Source organism: Pelophylax lessonae, assembly GCF_965119305.1.
Source record: "Pelophylax lessonae genome assembly, chromosome: 4".
Taxonomy (NCBI): domain Eukaryota; kingdom Metazoa; phylum Chordata; class Amphibia; order Anura; family Ranidae; genus Pelophylax; species Pelophylax lessonae.
In genome coordinates this window covers 485,130,158-485,151,385 of record NC_138771.1, presented here as the reverse complement: position 1 = coordinate 485,151,385, position 21,228 = coordinate 485,130,158, and the positions used below count along the sequence as shown (strand labels likewise).

General features: G+C 41.2%; 1 protein-coding gene across 1 annotated transcript in view; it reads right to left on the bottom strand.

Moving 5' to 3' along the window:
* The window catches only part of LOC309554634 (uncharacterized protein), a 188,490-nt gene that overhangs the window by 113,168 nt on the left and 54,094 nt on the right, over positions 1–21,228 (bottom strand). Inside the window, exons 13-15 of the mRNA XM_082256352.1 lie at positions 19,220–19,284; positions 17,526–17,643; positions 9,671–9,877 (exon numbers count right to left, since the gene is read on the bottom strand). Coding sequence (XP_082112478.1) covers positions 9,671–9,877; positions 17,526–17,643; positions 19,220–19,284 — 390 coding nt within the window. The remainder of the gene's footprint in view (positions 1–9,670; positions 9,878–17,525; positions 17,644–19,219; positions 19,285–21,228) is intronic.

Here is a 21,228-nt window from a genome sequence, read left to right as displayed (position 1 = left end):
GTTTGGAGACTGTATTGACAGATGCAGTGTTCTTGGTTTCAATATGCAGAGCCTGGAGCTCAGACAGTTCAATGGCTCTTGCAATCTCCTGCAGACTAGTAAGTGTGAGACTAGGTTCTCTCAATAATCTCCTCCTGAGGTGCACAGATGTGCATTTCTCTATGACCTGATCTCTGATTATCTCCTCAGTTACAGTCCCAAAATCACAAGACTTTGCCAGATATTTCAGCCTAGTCACATAACTGTCTGTGGTTTCTCCCAGTTCTTGCACAGCCTGTCTAAACTTATATCTTTCATAGGGAATATTTTTCTTTGGCTCAAAGTACTCACTCAGTCTATTCATGGCTGTCTCATAGTCTGAATCTTCCCCTGTTGCTCCCAGGGTTTCAAAAATGTCCTGAACTTGAGGTCCAGCTAGATGCAGCAGCATGGCTCTCTTCTGAGCAGGTGCAGTCACTCCTGTGGCTATAACATAGAGCTGAAATCCCTTCTTCCACTTGTCCCAGCGCTGTGAGAGACTAGTGTGGTCTCCAGACACATCAAACGGTCCGATAGCCGGTAAATCCAGAAAGCTAGCCATCCTCGTCGCCAAAATGTTGTGTATTAACCCAGACAAGCTGTACAGGTTGCTTCTTTATTCACTGCACATCAGCATGCAACTAACTTCAGCCACACCCAGCTCCCAGACATATACATAATTGTAACATTTTGCAGACAGCAACTTAACCCGTTGCTTACCATACTACACCTATGACCACCTCCTGTACCATGTCCGCACTTTTACCATTTTTAACCGGAATTTGCTCTTATATATATAAAGCCCTATATACGTTCATATCTGTCTTATCTATATATAATACGCTCTTCAGATGTACTTTAAAATGAATGGTTTTCCCTTTTATGAACAAGAAAATAATGACGTTATGCTGTGGGGCTGGTATGAAAATATTTCTAGGGCTGAATTTTATTCCCAGTCCAGCCGGCCCTGACCATCCACATTAAATTCCCAGTCTACTCTCCCCCCCACCATCCACACTACATTCTCTGGCAGCTCTCCCCCCTCTATTCACATAACATCATGTGACAGCTCTCTACTCCACCATCCACTCTAGCTCTCCCTAACAACTTCCATGCTACATTTTCCTGCAGCTCTCTCCAATACTGCCCATACTGCATTCTTTAACAGCTCTCCCCTCGTTATGCACTGTAGCCCCCCCACCCCTTCTTTTCCTCCCCCTTTACATTGTTCACACTACAGCCAAATTATGTGTGCACCTGTCACCTGTTCATGCCGCTCTCCACTGTAAACTTCCATAATTGCTGTATTTAGAGCAGCCCATTCTCCAGTCTCCTGAGCTTTTTTTTTTTTTCTTGACTCTGAGCCCTGTGTTTCTGCTTTGTCACTGCTTTCATGTTTCAGTGTCTCTGTCATTTTCCATTCTCTTTAATGCTGTTCCTTCTGCAGTATGTTGTCTCTGAACTCTGTCCTTTGCAATAAATTAGGCAAATTTCCAGGTATGAAATGTTGTGTATGAAAATAATGGTGCACTGTTTCTTTAAATATAGATGTGAACTAAACAAATCAAAAAGACATATGTTTTAATGTATGCTTGAGCAAGTAGAACCCATCACTAACATAAATTACATTATATTGGTAAATACATACTGTATACATAAACCACTTAACAAAGATGCTCAAACATGGTCACATCTAAATATTAAGAACAAATTCTATGCCTAAAATGTTTGTGTACTTCACAAAAAATCAAAAACAATTTCACATCTATATTTAAAGGAACAGCATACCCTTATTTTCATACTCAATTTTTGATATTAGAGTGATTGAATACACTTTGTAGGTTCACTTTGCTATATAATATAATTTAGTGGTAGCAACGCATGAGTTTAGATCGATATACAGTATATATGAAATGTTACTTCCTCCCAGACCTAAAGAAAACACAAGGAAACCTATACAGGAGCCTAGGGGCCAAGTAGATATTATGGGGGTCCAGTTACAATCTTTATGCTAAATCAGAAGAATAGCTCAATTGAACCCTTCCACTTTCTGCCATGAGCAGCCTCAACGCAGCCTTTATGACCACCTCTTCCTTATCCAGTTGTTGTCCAAAATTAGCTGCTATTCTTCCCCTATACCCCCCTCCCTTTGGTCAGTTTACACTCTACACTACCCCATGCGAGATAACACACCTGATCGAAAGCGTTCAGCAAAATTATTATCAGTCTGGCAGGTAATAACCTGTTTGCTACAAGTTAAAAGGAGGTCAAACACCACCAAGCCTAAATAAACCATTGATGAACCAGAAAGATTTGCTAATATATCTCAATATAGATTCATTTTAAGTCTCTGACTAAATTCTCTGCACTGGCTTTCCCTTTTTTCTTCAATGATTTGAAAATCATTACAAATATTCTGACTTTATTTGTAGGCGATTATGCAATTAAAAAAAAGAAGACGTCACTGAACAAGCACAGGACTCCAAAGTCTGCAATGGCAAAGACTCCCTAGTCTGCTAAAACGGTTTCCCGTAATTTTGAATGGGGTCTGGGGTGACCTTGTTTGAAGGGAGGTCAAGCAGGTTATTGTGCCTTTGGCAATTTTTTTTATTTTTGGCAATAATTACCTTTTTTGGGATTGTATGCTAGTCTGCTAAGAGAGTTTCCTGTAATTTTTAATGGGGTCTGGGGTGACCTTGTTTGGAGGGAGGTCAAGCAGGTTATTGTGCCTGGGACAATTTATTTATGTTTGGCCATAACTCTTTTCTGGGGTTGTATGCTAGTCGGCTAAAACAGTTTCCTGTCACTTTGCATGGGGTCTGGGGTGACCTGGTTTGGAAGGAGGTTTAAGCAGGTTATTGTGCCATTTTTTTTATTTTTGCCCATAATTCCTTTCTTGGGATTGTATTGCCAGAATGAAGCTGGAGTGAGAAGTGTAAAGTCTGGCTGTTAAGTAAAAACCATCCTTCCTTCTCAGTGTTCCGAGTTAAAAATTATGTGAAAATCACCCTTTAGTAAAATACGGGTCCCCAACACTGCTTACTGCCTTTCATGCTGATCCTTTGGTTTCAGTACTCTATAGTTCACTGACCCACATCAAGGTTCTGGGTCACTGATTAAAATGATATAGGCCAGAGGATCAAATTACCAACCAGGCTACTAGAAGGGATCACAAATGGTGGCGTCAATGTTCCTATCATCACAGAATTCCTTTGGAGCCCATATACTCCTGTGGGTGTGTTATTTTAGTACATGATTGGATTGAAATAATGTATGGTGAAATGCACATTTATTGTACATTACTGCAATGCGCATTATTACATGTATATTGGTACGTTAGAGTGTTCAGCTTATAATGCTGAATGACAAATATAAAGTCCAAAAAACATATCTGTGCCATAGATATGAATACGCTGTGCAGCGCACTGCATTGCCAAGAACAGTGAAGGTACATTTTATATTGCACTGATGTGCATTGACTACTTATTGTCAAAATAGATTTTAAAAAAAGCATGTTAACAGGCCTGTGTTAATGCACCTTAACATTGTTGATGGGAACTTGACACACATTTATGCACTAACACACGTACCGATCGTCGGCATACAAACGTTCGTCTTTTCTCCCCGGGATGTCGGTGTCTGTTGAAAAGTGCAAAGACTGCCCAAGAATTTTGTCCGTCGACTACAGCCGACTGCAGAAGTGATGTCATGTAATGGTTAACTTTCCCTGTGTTTTTTCTTTTCTGAGCATGCCCAGTCTTGCAAATCTGCGGTCTGTCGGCAGAATTCTGTACTGACTGGCGAACAATCGTCCGTTCTGGTGTCGGCATACAAAAATTTAAATGCTTGCAAGAAAGACTCTTGTCCGCAGAATGTGCGCAGACAGCTGTCGGAGGCACCATACTAACAAGCGTACAATCGGCAGATCTTTCGTCCGCCGACGTTTGTATGCCGACGATCGGTACGTGTGTACGGGCCTTTAGACGTGAGCTATGTTGCCTATTTATTTCCTATGATCCCTCAATAAGCTATAAGCTTAACAACACCACCAAACATACCTGGTGCCCTTTAAGTCAAATCACCCCAACACAGTACATATGTCTCTTGATTTGAATGCATTGTGGTGTCTTGAAGCTTCCCATGCATTGCTTACTGTGCCAGATTGCTTTGGGGGGCCCATTAGAAATGAATACGAGTAACCTTAAAATGCAGATTAATGTATATGGTAATGCCCAAAGCATAGGACTGTGGAGCCAGTCTTAAAGTTTTAGAGTCAGTCTTAGAGTATTTTGCTGCTGTGCCTACTTTTTATTTCCACAGTTATTTTTCATACAGACATTGGTAGGATTTCCTTAAGACCCCATTCACACTAGCGCGACCTGTCAGGCGACTTGGTCGCCTGACAAGTCGCGGTGGGTCGCTCGTCATTGAATAGTACAGGACCCCTTCTAATAGGAGCGACACAAGTCGCTCCGACTTAGAAAAAGGGTCCTGTACTACTTTGGGGCAACCTGGAGGCGACTTGCATTGACTTCAATGATATGAAGTCCGTGCATGTCGCGCTGAGCTTCACAGGTCGCCCCCCGCAAGTCGCGTCGCCCCTGTCTGAACGGGGTCTTACAGATTGTAGAGAACAGTCACTAAGCAGCATTGCGTGGTCTGCTCCGCAGCATCATTGTGGCTATTAAATTGTAAGAAAATAACATTTATAAAATATTATCACATTGCGATAATAATTTTTAAATTAAAGAGACCCTATCCTACCTTTAAAGCAGGGAAAATGTAAGTATTTTAACCACTTGCCCATTGGGCCAATTCTGACATTCCTCTTCTCCATGTAAAAATCTGTATTTTTTTTTTGCTAGAAAATTACTTAGAACCCCCAAACCTTATCAATGTTTAAGCAGAGGCCCTAGAGAATAAAATTTTGAGTATTGCAATTTTTTTATATCACACGTTATTTGCGCAGCTTTTTTTTTTTTTTTAATGGAATTTTTTTGGACAAAATACACTTTCATGAATTTTATTGCACAAAAACACAATAGAATACCAAATTGGTACATTTATAAAAGAACATGTTATGCCAAGTAAATAGATTCATAACCTTGCACACTTTAAAAATTGTGTATGTCTTTGGAATGGCAACAAACTATAGTGATCCAAAAACTCCATAGGCGATGCTTTAAAAGCTTTTACAGGTTTACAGTTTAGAGTTACATAGGAGGCCTGGTGCTATAATTTCTACTCTATCTATAACGTTTGCGACAATACTTCACATGTGTGGTGTGAATACCGTTTACATATGCGTGCAAAACCTACATAAATGATGTTCACCTTTGCACTTGAGCACAGGGGGGTGAGGGCACGTAAAAAAAAAAAATGTTATTACATTTTTTTATTTTATATTTTTTTATTTTTACTCTCTCTTTTTTTATCACTTTTATTGCTATCACAAAGGAAGAACATCCTTTGTGATAGTATGGGCAGTGAGACATCTGGGGTCTTTTAGACCCCAGATCTCTCCTCTTCCTTAAAAGCATCTGATTGAACCAAGATCAGTTTGACCAGATGCTTTTACAAGCCAGTAACGGCTTGTTTACAAATGAGCAAAACCGGAAGTGCCAACATCCTCATCCCGTCCAGTTTCTTAGAACATAGAGATTATTGGGGAAGTTTTTATTTTTTCAATACATTTTTTATTCACTTGAAAAGTGCTTCTGAAGTTGCTAGAAGATTTGACAACTTCAAAAAGAATCAATTCCCTAGCACAGCCCCTCTCTCCTTGCCCATCATGGCCCTCTCCTATTCTGGGAGTGTCTAATTACTATCTGTGCTGGCCCAACTCCTCAGCCACTCCCCTCACCTTTCTACCTGTTATGTAGCTGCTAGGGGAGGATTAAAAGGGGAAACAATAGCGTGTCACTTGAATGATAGCTTTAAGTCTACTGCAAGATGACAACATCCAGCAGCAGTCCCAGAAGGCCTTTTGGATGTTTTTTTTTTTTTTTTTACAGGAAAATAATATGCCCATCATATTTTAAATGTTTATATAATTTTATGGAAAGATTTTTGTTAATATGGATGGTCTGGTAACAGGGTCTCTTTAGGACAATATTACGCAGAAGGCTTAATTCACAAAGCTAAGGGATCTTTATTGCAGCCATGTGACTGTCAAATCTTCTTGGACTCATGGAGCTGATAACAAATGTCACTTTTTTGATAATAAGAATCTTTACCTTGTAGTGTTAGCTCTCTGAATTGAGCCTTCTATAAAATAGAATAAAAAACATGAAATATATAAATATGAAAAGCACTGCAGAGCTTTGCTCTGAGATGATGATTCTTTCTACTAAAGGAATGTACCTGATTTCATACAATTCTATCATTAGACCCTGAACATGCATCCAACTTATCTGGTATAATCTTGTAGAGGTTTTTAAACAAAAAAAAAAAGGCTTTTGGGCTTTTTTTTACAGCATTGGTTGTACTAGGAACTGATTTATCAGAAAACAAACAGAAGACAAACATTACTCCTGGGGGAAATGTCAATCTGTAGCAAAGTAAGCAAACAAAACAAATTGATGAAATCAGCTCTCTGAAAAAAATCTCTTTGAAAGTTTAAAAATGTTGGTCATTTTGTGTTGTTGTTGGGGGGATGGAAATGCAGGTATTTTGCAGAGTCATTGTCTATATCAGGGATCCCCAAACCAAGGCCCTCCAGCTGTTGCGAAATTATACATCCCATGAGGCTTTGTAAAACTCTGACATTCACAGACATGACTAGGCATGATAGGAATTGTAGTTCCTGAACAACTGGAGGGTCATAGTTTGAAGACCCTTGGTTTATATGATTGCTTTCAGGTATAGGGGACGGCCATGGGGACAACATGTTTCCCATTATATGCCAACCTGTACCTGAAAGGAAGCATTTTGCGATTTTGTCTATTTATCATTTTCACATGTGGTCATGGCACAAGTACAATACATAGGCAAAATTATGATTTTTTGGACAGGTACAGTAGAATTGGTAAATGTAGGCAATTTTTGCCCCTATTCACATCCAAAACTAGGTAATTTGAAGACCTACCTAGGCTATACAATCAATTTGCATCAAATCTGGCGGGAGTTGCACTACATAGCTGTTGGTAGATGTAAAGGAGATTGTACAATCAGATTTTTACATATGCGAATCTCATTGAACTGATTATAATGACAAAACACAGCATACATTATAAACATCTCGTTCACTATACATGTACAAAACAAATCTATTTTTATGGTGGAATTTTTCAGGTTTTTTTTTTAATAGAAAATAGCCTCCTGTAAAATATCAGTTATTTTTTACTTGGGTTTTATGGAGTGGCCTATTATGTGCCCTGTACTGTATGTTTCCATATCCTTCTGGTTTTGTTCCACAATAATGAATACTTTTTCATCGTTCAGATAGTATCATCTTGTGTGTTATATAAAAAAGGCTTTTGGGCTTTTTTTACAGCATTGGTTGTGCCAGGACTTGGCTGATCAGAAAACAAGCAGAAGACAAACATCACTCCAAGGGAAAGTTGAAATATGTCAATCTACTTCAAAGTGAGCAAACAAAACAAAGTGATGAAATCAGCAAACTGTTCGAAAGTTTAAAAGTGCTGGTCATTTAGTGTTGTTGTTGGGGGGATGGGAATGCAGGCATTTTGCACAGTCATGGTCTATGTGATTACTTTCAGGTATAGAGGGCAGCCATGGGGACCACTTGTGTCCTATCTTATCCCATCCTGTACCTGGAAGGAAGCATTTTGCTTTTTTGTCTTTTTAACTTTGTCACATGTAGTCCTGGCACAAGAATAAAGGTGAAACTTTTTTTGAGTTTCTTTGAACAGGTGCAGTAGAATTGTTAGGCAACTTTTGCCCCCTCTTCAATCTTTTTTTTTTTTTTTAAAAAAAAGGGAAATATTCCAAAGCATATCTATGTGACTCTTTCCAGAACAGGTATAAAGGGGAAAATTTTGCTGGGGACACCTGTTCTAGTGGTGTTCCGGTGACAACTTGCTGATTATGCCCTCTGTAACCTGATAAGTGATCTGTTATATCTTTTGAGTGTGTGTGTAACACATTGTGCAGAAATGCCACTAATAACTTTCTATACCTCTGCATGTAATGATGATCTGATTAACTAAAAAAGAGATGGACAGCACATAAAAAGTAGGATAGTGTAAAAGAAATTAACCAAACAATTTAACTACTAGAATACTATGTTTACGAGCCCTGAGGGTTGCGCAATAAGTGACAAAGGGCCTCAGGTTGAGCACCGGGTTAGCCCCGCTATCAGGTGTTTATTGCTGTTGGTATTCCCGCTGGGGCGATTCACCCTCTCCATTCGTCCTGGTGTCACCAGAAAAGAGAATAATGGAAAATCCAACATTACACTCACTGGAACAGGAATAGAGGGGAAATCTTCTAATGGGGGCACCTAGTCTGGTAGTGTCCTGGTGACAACTCCCCAAAAAGACACAGACAAAAAAAAATGATAGGGGGATTTGACCCTTCCCAACCCCCACCCAAAAAAAAAAAAAAACATAGCTTTCCGTACAGTTTGACCATTTGTTGTTAGCACAGTGTTTCATATTCTTATCATGGTCAGGGTGCTATATGCATGAGAGCTGCTAATGCATTCCACAGATCTTTAGATTAATTCAGATCGTTGAATATCTGCCATTGTTAGCTATCATTGTGGGTTAGAGTGTATGTGTATTCTAAAGGTAAACTCCTCTTAAGAAGGCCATAGATGATACAGTTTGTTTTCTTTCATTCCACAGTCAGTGTTGATGCGGGAAACCCTCCTGTGGAGCTATTGTGCTCTCCTAGGGGGGGGGGGGGTACTGTTCCTGCTGGGAGAACGCAGTGAATATTGCTAGCAGGTATAGCAATCTATGGCCTGATTTATGTTCTTGCTTTTGGCCTATTGAAAGGATCTTGTTACATCTGTTCATTAGGAGCAAAAAATATCTATTTATCCGGCCAGGAATCTTGTAAGCTGATAATTTTTCAGCCTGTGCTGACTGTTATTATGTGGTTCTCAGTTCTCCTCTGCTGGCTACCGAACAACCCATCCAGACTATGTCATAGATGCACACTGTTCCCAATTGCCTCTGTCCCGCCAATCAATGCTGTGTCCTGGGCCATGTCCTGGGACACTGCATGTAGAGGTTGCACACAGGTTACATTATAAACAGCTCATTCCCTACACGTGTACAAAATAAATCTATTTTTTTTTATGGGATTTTTCATGCTTATTTTATAGAAAATAACCTCAATAATATTTGTCATCTTTGGCTAGGGTTCCATGGAGGTGTGGCCTATTATGTTGATGTGTCAAGTTCTGCATATTTCCATATCTTTCTGATTTCGTCCCACAATAATGAATTTCTTCATCCTTCATCCTTCATCCTTCAGATACAGCGCTGCTGTCACGGCCGCCTTCCGTGCATAAAGAGTATCATCAGCTGTAACAATTTAAAAAGGGTTTGGGATTTTTTGTTTTCCAGCATACCTTAGTATAAAGTTTGTATTTCCTCATCAGTTGGACTTTGGCAAGCCGCTTCAACTATTCTACAGATTTCTTATGTACACAGTTTTGGTTTTGTCATGCCTGAATTACAGGCGAGTCTCCTTCTGTGCCCAACAGGAACTCTGTATAAGGTGACCATTACCGCCAAGATTAGTGGGTGTGGCCAAGCTCTTACACCCTGCACAGGGGGCTTGGCTTTCCTCTGACAGGCATCGTTTCCGCAGCATAAAGAGTATGGCAGAACAGAAGAAGATGAAGGCAGCACCCAGCGCCACTGTCATCCCCAGATAGATGAACCTGGAAAAGGCAAAAGTGTTAGTTATCATTGTCAAATCCACAAAGAGATTCATCCTTCAAATACCCCTAAAGGCTCAGTTCATAAAGCTTTAACACAATTGTAGCACCTACAGGTAGGTGCTAGGTAAATGTATAGTGGGCCTTGTCTGCCTAACAGCAGGGCTGTGATTTGTTAGATTGGGTGTCAGGGCTTCCAGATGTGCCTGCTGAGGGGAGAAGTATCCCCACTGGCTCCTGTGAGAGGCGTCTCATAGGGCATTTTGGGAAGCCCAATCAGGGGACACATCCCAGCTTGTAACTACCCCAGAATGCAGATTAGGCTGCAAAGGATTCTGGGAGTGGGTATAAGTTTGGGGGGAAGTGCGTGGCACGGTGTCTTTTGCAGGAGCAGAGTCCCAGGAGGGAGAGTGCGGCTGTCTCTCCTCCTGCCTGGGGAAGGCAGATGTCGGAGGGCGTTGCCTGAGTGTCCAGAGAGTGCTGAGTTGAGCTGACGGGATCCGGCGTGCCAAGAGCCTGCGGAGAGAGAGAGGTCCAGTCCCAGGAAAGCCTACACAGGTCGTGAGCACTGCGGATTGCCCATGGGGGTCTACCTAGAGTCAGAGGGGACCACTCGGGGAGAGGTTCTGGGATCCAGTGTCAGCTAGCTGTAAAAGGGGGTACCTAGGTTGAGGACCCTGAAGTTGCAAAGGGGGTACATAGTCAGTGGACTTTGAAGAGTTCAAGGTTAAAGGGGGCACCTGCAGTCTGGGCCCTGAATTGTACAGAGCGTGCCAGTTACAGTGACAGTTATACAGAGTTCTACAATATACTACCTCAAGCTGTGCCAGGCGGGGGAAAGTATTCAGTGACTTTCACAGTACAACAGTGTCAGGAGTTTTACAGTTCTCAGTCTTGGATCTACTGTACTATAAGTCGGGGATTCAACACTTTTTCTGTTATACAGTGTTCTCAGAGTCAGTGAGCATTGGCAGGTGCCGGATGGTGTCAAAAAAGCGCCAACGGGCATTTTAGGAGAAAAGTCTCAATTGTAATTAGTTTAAGCCTCAAGGAGTATCCCACTCATTCCCCTCTCCCATCCCCTTTATTCCAAAAAAAACTACAAACAAAGATGCCGGAGTTGTCGCTGCTTCAGTTGTCACACCCAGGGTCACAGCTCACATGGGCTGGAGAGGATTCCGGTACCAATGGCAGACCCACATCAGGCCACAGGCCTGGAAACCTTGCTACACAATCATAAGGATTCTATATTTTTACTATGTGACAGTAAATTGCATTGGACCGAGCTGCAAAAAATGTTCACATTTGTTTAATATAATGATCATCATCTCAGCAGGAGAAATTTGTGAAGTGAGCCAAATATATCTTTTTGGAATGCACCTTTAACCCTTGTATACCTATGGGGTAATTTAAAGGCTGCATATCCAGGCCACATTTAGTAGCATCAGTATGTTAACTGGGCTATAACCATGACCAATTTGCCCATCTAAATAATCTTGAATTTTTTAAGGACATACAATGATTTAATTGTGTTTTAATTAAAAAATGTGCTCTGTTTTTTGGGTTTATTCATTATAGGCTGGCAAATGGGCAAAAAAGCTAAAAAGAAAAAAAAGTAACACCTTTTCATTAATTAACCATGTTAGCCCCGGAGGATTTTGCTGCTTAATGACCAGGCCCTATTTTGCGATTCGGCACTGCATTAGTTTAACGGACAATTGTGCGGTCTGCGACACTGTACCCAAATAAAATTGATGTCCTTTTTTTCCCACAAATAGAGCTTTCTTTTGGGGGTATTTAATCACCTGTGCGATTTTTATTTTTTGCGTTTTAAACAATAAAAGAGCGACAATTTTGAAAAAAATATATATATTTTTTACATTCTGCTCTATAACATTCCCAAAAAAAATTGAAAAATCAAAATTTTTTAACATTTTAGGCCAATTTGTTTTCTGCTACATATGTTTGGTTAAAAAGAAATCGCAATAAGCATATTTTGATTGGTTTGCGCAAAAGTTACTGTGTCTACTAACTACTAAAAATATTTATGTCATTTTTATTGTTTTTTTTTTTTTTTACTAGTAATGGCGGCGATCTGCGATTTTTTTTGGGACTGCGACATTGCGGAGGACAGATCAGGTACCAGTAACATTACTACAGTAATCAGTGCTAAAAATATGCACTGTTATTGTAATAATGCCTTTGGCAGGGAAGGGGTTAATACTATTAGTGATCAAGGAGTTAATTGCAAGCCTAATGGAGTGATTCTAACTGTGGGGGGGTTGGGCTTGTGAGATCATCACAGAGACATGTGATCCTATGTGATCACTTCAGGGAGAATGACAGACGGCTGTGTTTACATCAGCCGTCCGTCCTTCTCTGTCAGCGGGGGGAGATTGCAAGTTGCTGGCGGCCATCGGAGCTGCCTGTCACACGCACTGGCTCCCCGGCTGACGAGCGGGGGTGGGAGCGCGCTGCCGGCTGCACGTGCTCACCTCTAGAGTCTCCTGAGCGAGCGACGTAGTACTACGTTGGTTTGCCCAGGAGCGGACACCTGCCGCAGTAAATCTGCGGTGGGCGGTCGTCAAGTGGTTGATTTTTTTCTTACTTATTGTAATTGTGTCAAACAATGACAGTATTAAACAGAGACTTAATGCCACCTAAAGGCCATCAGTGGCCTCTCAAAGTAGAAACCATTGTTTTCACATAATTTTTCTCGCATGTGATTTACATCAGTAATTCTCAACCACAGAGCCAAGACCCAGAGCCAGGCTGTGAACTCCCTTTTGACAAGATGCTATTCCTTACAGAAGCAGAAAGTGGTGTTAGTGCAGGTTGTCTGCTTGCACTGCTGTATGTTACAGAAGCAGCATACATGTTTGTATACACTGCTGCTTGCTAATGTTACTCGGCCCTATTAGAAGGGGGTGCCCAGTGTATGGCAAACTGAAGGTGTCCATACAGCATAGTGCAGTGAGCCTTGGTACTGGGTAAGGAATCGCGCCTGGAAGGAGGTGTGCACAGGAGGAGGGGCTCCCCAGACACTGAGATGAGTCTTGGGTGTTTAGTTGCTGACTCAGGGATGGTGCTTTCTAGCAGGGGACCCAGCTAAAGGGTAGTACAGAGCAGCACCTTTTTAACCACATCTCTTTAGGCAATGCAAACTATACAGCACTTTGTCCTTTTTTCACCACTGTGCGGGCCACGTTTTATCTTTGCACTAATGTGTCCATTGTCCATATTATCATGATTTACCACAGCCATGGCAACATTGTTAATTATGTTGTTGCAGTTTTTTAGGGTGTAACTAAACTGTATCTGAGCACCACAAACTGTAAATGTTTTGTATTTAATTTTTAATATTTAAAGCAAATTTACCTGTAGCAGTTTTTTCAGGCCTTATGCCTGATGTGGGTCTGCCATTGTTACCGGTGACATCTCCAACACTTTTGAGTTGTGAACCCAGGTGTGAGAACTGAGACATTGACCATTCCGGCATCTTTGGTTTGTTTTGTTTTATTGTATTTGGGGATGGGAGAAGGGAATGAGTGGGATTTTCCTCTGGCTCAATTAGGTACACTTTGGGACACTTGAATAAAAATGCCTGTTGGCGCTGTCTTGACGCCAGCTGAATGCCGACCAGCGCTTCCTGACGCCTAAAGATACTGTAGTACTGAAACTGTGCTGGAACCTCGACTTTAACTCAGAAGATCCAGGACTGTAAAACACTTGACTCCTGACACTGTTTTAGCTCAAAAGTCACTGAACAACTCCCTCCAGCCCTGCACTGGCTTAAGTAGCTCTGAGTAGATACTTGTGCTGCTGCATCTCTTAACCTTGTACACTTCCCACTGTACACTGACTCTTCAGGGCCCAAACTGCAGGCGCCCCCTTTAACACTTTAGGGTCCTCTACCTAGGTACCCCCTCTAATACTTCAGGGTCCTCTGACCAGGCACCCCCTTTAACAGCTAGCTGACTCCTGGATCCCTAGAACCTTCTCCGGAGTGGTCCCCTCTGACTCTGGGCAGACCCCAAGGGGCAGTCCACAGTACTCACGGCCTTTGTAGGCTTTCCTTAAACTGGACCCCTCTCTCTCTCCGCTGGTTCTCGGCACACCACATCCCCTCTGCAGCTCAGCTTCACACTCTCTGGATTCCCAGGCCCCCACCCGGGACACCCGCTTCCTCTGACAGGAGGAGAGACAGCCGTACTCTCCCTCCTGGGACTCTGCTTCCCACCAAAGACACTGCGTCATGCATTTCCTTCAAACTTACACCCACTCCCAGAATCCTCTGCGGCAGAATCTGCCTTCTGGGGTAGATACAAGCCTGACTGAGCCACTGATTAGGTTTCCTCCACTGCCCTATGAGAATCCTATCACAGAGCCAGTGGGGAGACTCCCCTCTCAGTAACCTCACCTGGGAGACATAACAGTCCAGCTGAAATCATGGCCCTGCTTTTAAGCAGCCAAGGCCCACTATACTTTACCTAGCAAGCACCTACCTGTAGCGTGCTACACATCTATCCATTCATGTCTCCATGCTTTATTTTGTTGAAAAATACCTGAGAAATCACTTTGAAAAACACCCCCTAGCATTTCTAGCTGTGGCCATTTAAAGTAAGCACAGATGATTCATGTAGCATTTACTTCCTGGAAATCATCTGCCCTTGGCTCAGGCACGCAGGCATTAGGGTGTGCTAAGCTGAGAAAGCCTGCTCCAGATGAAAAAAAAAAAAAAAAAAGCCTGTAAAGCCCCCTGAGATGTATGAGATCATTTTGGCCTAGGCAAGAAATGTAAAACAACCCAAAAATTGTAAAACAAGTAACTATAATATACAAACCTGATTCCAAAAAAGTTGGAACACAAACAAATTGTGAATAAAAACAGAATCCAATGATGTGGAAGTTTCAAACTTCAATATTTTATTCAGAATACAACATAGATGACATATTAAATGTTTAGTCTCCATTCACACTACCGCGACTTGCCACTTCAGTGTGAATGCGGTCTTAAAGTAAGAAAATGTATAATTTTAAGGGAAAAATACGTTGATTTTAAATTTCATGGCATCAACACATTAAAAAAAAGTTGGGACAAGGCCATGTTTACCACTGTGTGGCATCCCCTCTTCTTTTTATAACAGTCTGCAAACGTCTGTGGACTGAGGAGACAACTTGCTCAAGTTTAGGAATAGGAATGTTGTCCCATTCTTGTCTAATACAGGCTTCTAGTTGCTCAACTGTCTTAGGTCTTCTTTGTCACATCTTCCTCTTTATGATGCGCCAAATGTTTTCTATGGGTGGAAGATCTGGATTGCAGGCTGGCCATTTCAGTACCCAGATCCTTCTTCTACGCAGCCATGATGTTGTAATTGATGCAGTATGTGATCTGGCCATGCCATGTTGGAAAGAGACGACATCTGAATGGGAGCATATGATGTTCTAGAACTTGGATATACCTTTCAGCATTGATGGTGCCATTCCAGATGTGTAAGCTCCCCATGCCACACACATTAATGCAACCCCATACCATCAGAGATGCAGGCTTCTGAACTGAGAGCTGATAACAACTTTGGTTGTCCTTGTCCTCTTTAGTCCGGATGACATGGCGTCACAGTTTTCCATAAAGCACTTTAAATTTTTATTTGTCTGACCACAGAACAGTTTACCACTTTGCCACAGTCCATTTTAAGTGAGCCTTTGCCCAGAGAAAACGTCTGTGCTTCTGGATCATGTTTAGATATGGCTTCTTTTTTGGCCTATAGAGTTTTAGCCGGCAACGGCGAATAGCACGGTGGATTGTGTTCACTCACAATGTTTTCTGGAAGTATTCCTGAGCCCATGTTGTGATTTCCATTACAGCAGCATTCCTGTATGTGATGCAGTGCCGTCTAAGGGCCCGTAGATCACCGCCATCCAGTATAGTTTTCCGGCCTTGACCCTTACGCACAGAGATTGTTCCAGATTCTCTGAATCTTTGGATGATATTATGCACTGTAGATGATAATAACTTCAAACTCTTTGCAATTTTTCTCTGAGAAACTCCTTTCTGATATTGCTCCACTATTTTTCGCCGCAGCATTGGGGAAATTGGTGATCCTCTGCCCATCTTTACTTCTAAGAGACACTGCCACTCTGAGAGGCTCTTTTTATACCCAATAATGTTGCCAATTGACCTAATAAGTTGCAAATTGGTCCTCCAGCTGTTCCTTATATGTACATTTAACTTTTCCGGCCTCTTATTGCTACCTGTCCCAACTTTTTGGGAATGTGTAGCTCTCATGAAATCCAAAATGAGCCAATATTTGGCATGAAATTTCAAAATGTCTTACTTTCAACATTTGATATGTTATCTATATTATATTGTGAATAAAATATAAGATTATGAGATTTGTAAATTAGTCCATTCCTTTTTTTACTCACAATTTGTACAATGTCCCAACTTTTTTAGAATCGGGTTTGTACATTCCTATCTACTTACATATGCTTACAGCATACGGATTATAAATTGTTAGTATTGATTGAGAGAGTTTAGTTCCGCTTTAGACTCTTACTAACTAATATAATTGCAGTTGTATGAATGTAAACTTTTTTTTTTTTAAATGGGCATGGAAGGTCTTGAAAGAATTTGCAAGGTCCTGCTCTAAAAAAAAAAAAATATTAATTTACAGTAATTTATACTGTACTTTGTGTACGAAATATGTAAAGTATGATTGTTAGGATGTAAGTGTGGTGACGTGGTAATTTCTTTTTTAGACTAGGTTTTTTAGACTTTTTAGAGGTTTTTTTAGTTATCTTTTTTATTGGAATGAAGGGTGGTTTCTGTTTGTGTTATTGTTGTGCCCATTTTTGAGATTAATAAAAGCTTTTGCATTTTCTTATTTTGTGTATTATTAAATTTTTGTGCTGGTTTACTAAAACCCCCAGAGACTCTTTATTATGGTCCTTGACCGTGAAGTCTTGTGGCTCTGTTGTTTTTTCATATGGTTTCTATTTGGCCATAGAGCCCCACTTTAATTATATTTTTCTGAGTGGGTAAGTAACCAGTCAATACATTTTGGTACCTAATATAATTCTCAGCTCTCTTTTATTATTTTTCTTCTATTATTTTTCTTCTGCTCTAACTAAAGCCCGGTAAACACTAACAGTTTTTCTTTTTTCGTTCACCAGAGTGGGCTGAATGAAAAAACACCGAAGAGCATGTACTAGCTATCTGATGTTAGTACAGCGATCTCCCCCACTGAGCTATTGTGTTCTAAAAGCAGGATGCCTCCCCCCCCCCCCCCCCGCCAGAACACACCAGTCAGTGTATTGGCGCACTGGCCACAATACACACAGGCTTAATGTCAGCCGGTTTATATTTAACCTTCCGATGCCACCTGACTTTCGGCCCGTGTGGACGGTCCTTAAGGTTGAGAACCACTGATAAAGTTGATGTTATAGCTAATATGATCACAAGATTAGGAACCTCTAACATGAAATTACATGATTAGGACTGAAGAGCTTGGTGTGACTTTCTCTGTGTCACAAATCTGCTTCCTGGATGTCCCTTCCCTTCAGTTCATAATTGTTCAGCAAATATATGTGAAATAATGGGTGTGGGGTGGTTTATTTATCTGGCAGAAAATGTTTAACTTTTAAATCCTACCGGAAGCGGTCAGTGTTGTAGAGGCGGCAGAAACCTCTCCTATTGCAGCTCCGGCTCCCCCACTTTAGGCAGGTGCTGTCAATGAGAGCCCCAAGGTACACAGGAGCTGGGACCCCCGCTGGAGAGGATAAACAAACAGATATTAATTCCTCTAGAAGGTGGCAGATCCCTCTACATCTATTAGATCATTCTTTGTTTTCTAACCTGCCAAGCTATGAAGTCTGAATGACTGTAGATAAAGTTAGAAAATAGGAATGAGAGAAGTGATTTTACTGAAATGGTTTCATTGCGATATTGGCCTCAAATTCCACCATATGGAATGCTCACAAAAAGGGAGGTTTGTTTTCCGACAGCCAAATTACCAGAATTACCCACCACCATTAGCCACCTGATTATAAATGGTTTGTTGATGAAGCTAAAATGAACACTAAAGTTAGCCCGAACTCTAAGTGTCGGTTCACACTATGGCGATCCGACTTCGGGGGCGACTAGTGAAGTCGCCGTGCACCGCGACTTTGGCGCGACTTGCACGGACTTCACATAATGGAAGTCAATGCAAGTCGCTCCGACTTCGGTCAAAAGTAGTGCAGGAACTATTTTCTAAGTCGGAGTGACTTGAGTCGCTCCTATTAGAACGGTTCCCATAGCACTGAATGAACCGCGACTTGTCAGGCGGCCAAGTCGCCTGACAAGTTGCGGTAGATTGAACCGGGAGTAAGGCAACCCTCTACCGTAATCATAACTATTTGTTTATAAACAAAGCCATGTGATGATAGTTTCAGTGCTGATGATCACACTACTTTGTTGAAGGGTTTAGATTTCCTGGATTCCTCTGTATTGAACGTCAAGGGGCCATTTTTGAGACAAGAACAGGTCCGGGATAGGACAAAAAGATTTTCTGTAACCCTCAGGAGACATTTAAAAGCCACTAGGGATCGACCGATTATCGGCAAGGCTGATATATCAAGGGCCGATATGCACTTTCTCCGATATATCTGTATCGGCCCCGGAGGTTACCGATATTGCCGATATTACTGTATGTAATATTAGTGTATGTAGAATTCTAGCATCCAATTTATTAGTGTTTTATATAAAGTCCAGTGTGTGCTTTTGTAATCAAAAAGTGTGAAATACCTTCATTACATCGCCACTTGGCCCTTAAAACACACACTGGACATTATATAAAACACTAATAAAGTGGATTCTAGGATTTTAATGACATTAAACTAGGTACACACGGGAATCCTGGCAGGCAGGGAAGACTGCACATTACAGCTAAAAGACCTACCCCACATTGTCTTTATTCTTCAAAACTTTTAATGTACAAAATATCGGCCGATACCGATATGCAATAGCCAAAATATCGGTATCGGCAACGAAAAACCGATATTGGTCGATCCCTAAAAAGCCACTATATTCGTAAAATCGCTAAAAACTACCCTAAATTATTTCTTCCCTTTAGCGCCAATATATTTCACTAAAATAGTAAAATTTGGGCAAAATCTGATCATCTCTGAAACATTGTTGCTTAAAAACTCCTATTTGCTCTCATTCTTAATATAGGATCATAAACACAGGGCACATGTATCTTATTTAAATGGAAATTTCCCATGAGGCTCCAGGGACATGGCAGTGGACTGATACAGGATCTTTATATAATGAATATATAATCACAGTGTCTAATTTGTTCTTACCGAGAACCCTGATGGCCATTGTGTAGATCCCTAAAGCCAGAGACTTCAGCTCAGGTTTAATACATCTGAAAGGACAAATATTTGTCAGTTTGTCTGTGTGGGCTCAGTACGTATCAAAAATGAATCTATGTAATACTGCATTGTGGGTCCATAGCCCATCCCAACATTCATACTGACTAAAGCCCCATACACACGTGCAGATTATCTGCAGACTTTTGTCTGCAGGCTTACCAAAACCATATAATATGAGGTCAAACCTAAACACTTTCAATTTGTATGCAATCCGGCAGGCCCTTGCACTACATAGAAAAGGTAAGTCTGCAGACAAAAGTCTGCAGATAATCTGCACGTGTGTATGGGGCATAAAGTGGCATCACAGAGTCATCAGACAATGGAGTAATTGCCATATGTCCTGACTCCTGATATGGATAATTAGACAACACAATACCCTACAACTTTCCCATCATTTTTAAGACAAGATTGCAGCATTGCAGAGTAGACCAATGCAATGTAGAATTCATGTCTAATCTATATCTCTACAGCCAATATTGAGTGACAAGCACTGGAAAAACAAAGCCTTAGTGCCCTCTGTGTAATATGTATCGATCTTTTAAACCACTAACTTGAAAAGTAGAAATACGCATCAATTAGAGGCTCAGTAGCTTGATACATTAGACTGCAGTTGCTCTTAATTAAGTTAGTATTACATTGTAACATTAATCTGACCACCAACATAAACATACTTTAATAAAGTACCGTTCACATCTAGGCGTTGCTATTTTTACAGACATTTTTTTTCTTGGGGCGTTATTGCATCATTTTTGTACAGGTATTTTGGTTTGACAAGTGACCAATGAAAAGCAGTAAAACGCGTGTAATCTTCCAAAAAAAATGAATGATATTTGTCTTGTTGGGCGTTTTTAGAGCTGAGGCTTAGAGCAGAAAAACGCCCAAAAACGCCTAGATGTGATCAGAGCCTAATCAGTGAACTGTGCTGGAGGAGGTTATATGTAAAATGTATATAATGCTTATTCTAAAGTATTTCTTTTAGGCCCCGTTCACATAGGGGCGACGCTACTTCGCACCGCCACGGACTTCATAACATTGAAGTCTATGGCGGTCGCCTCCTGGTCGCCCCAAAGAAGCTCCGGACCCTTTTTCTAAGTCGGAGCGACTTGTGTTGCTCCTATTAGAACGGGTCCGCAGCTTCCCTATGGGAGGCGACCTACGGCGACCTGTGAGGCGACCAGGTCGCCTCACAGGTCGCCTTAGTGTGAACGGGGACTTAAGCAGCCTTTTGCAAAAAATAGTAAATGCAGCAACACCGACCTTGCATTTACTTTTTTACTACATATACTACACTGAAGCCTGCAGAGAATTGCACCTGTGATCAGTGCATTGTGGGTGCAATTCATAGGCTCTTGCAGTGTGTACCACTGTACAGACCTTTTGCTATGGAACTAGAGGAAGCATCATATCTACTCATCCAACCAGAATAAAAAAAATAATTGTATCAAACAACTCAGTTCCTATCTAGTGATCTTCTGAACTGGTATTACTGGTTACAAGAACCAAACACTGAAAGTAACAAACACTTTGCCCTTTATGGCTTAATGTTTGTGAATCTCTGACCATCACACCTATTTGAGCTACCACCAAAAGTCATTGACATAAAAAAAAAGAAGAGCATCTCTAAGTGCAGACTGCTGGGTAGATTTATTAAAAAAGCCAAACAATTGGCCACACACATTTGGTTGATCAAGGAAAGGCTCAGCATAAAACATCAGGAGGGGGGCCGCCAGGGTCTGCTGCCACTTGGAAGAGGGAACCAGGAAGCCAACAGTGCCCAAGATGGTGTAGTCCACAACATGTGCGTAATGATCTCACTGGGATACCAGAAAGCGACGCATTTCGGAGCATGTGACACAAGCCTTTCCTTTAATAACCAAATGTGAGTCACCAATTGTTTGGCTTTTTTAAATAAATCTACCCAGCAGTCTGCACTTAGA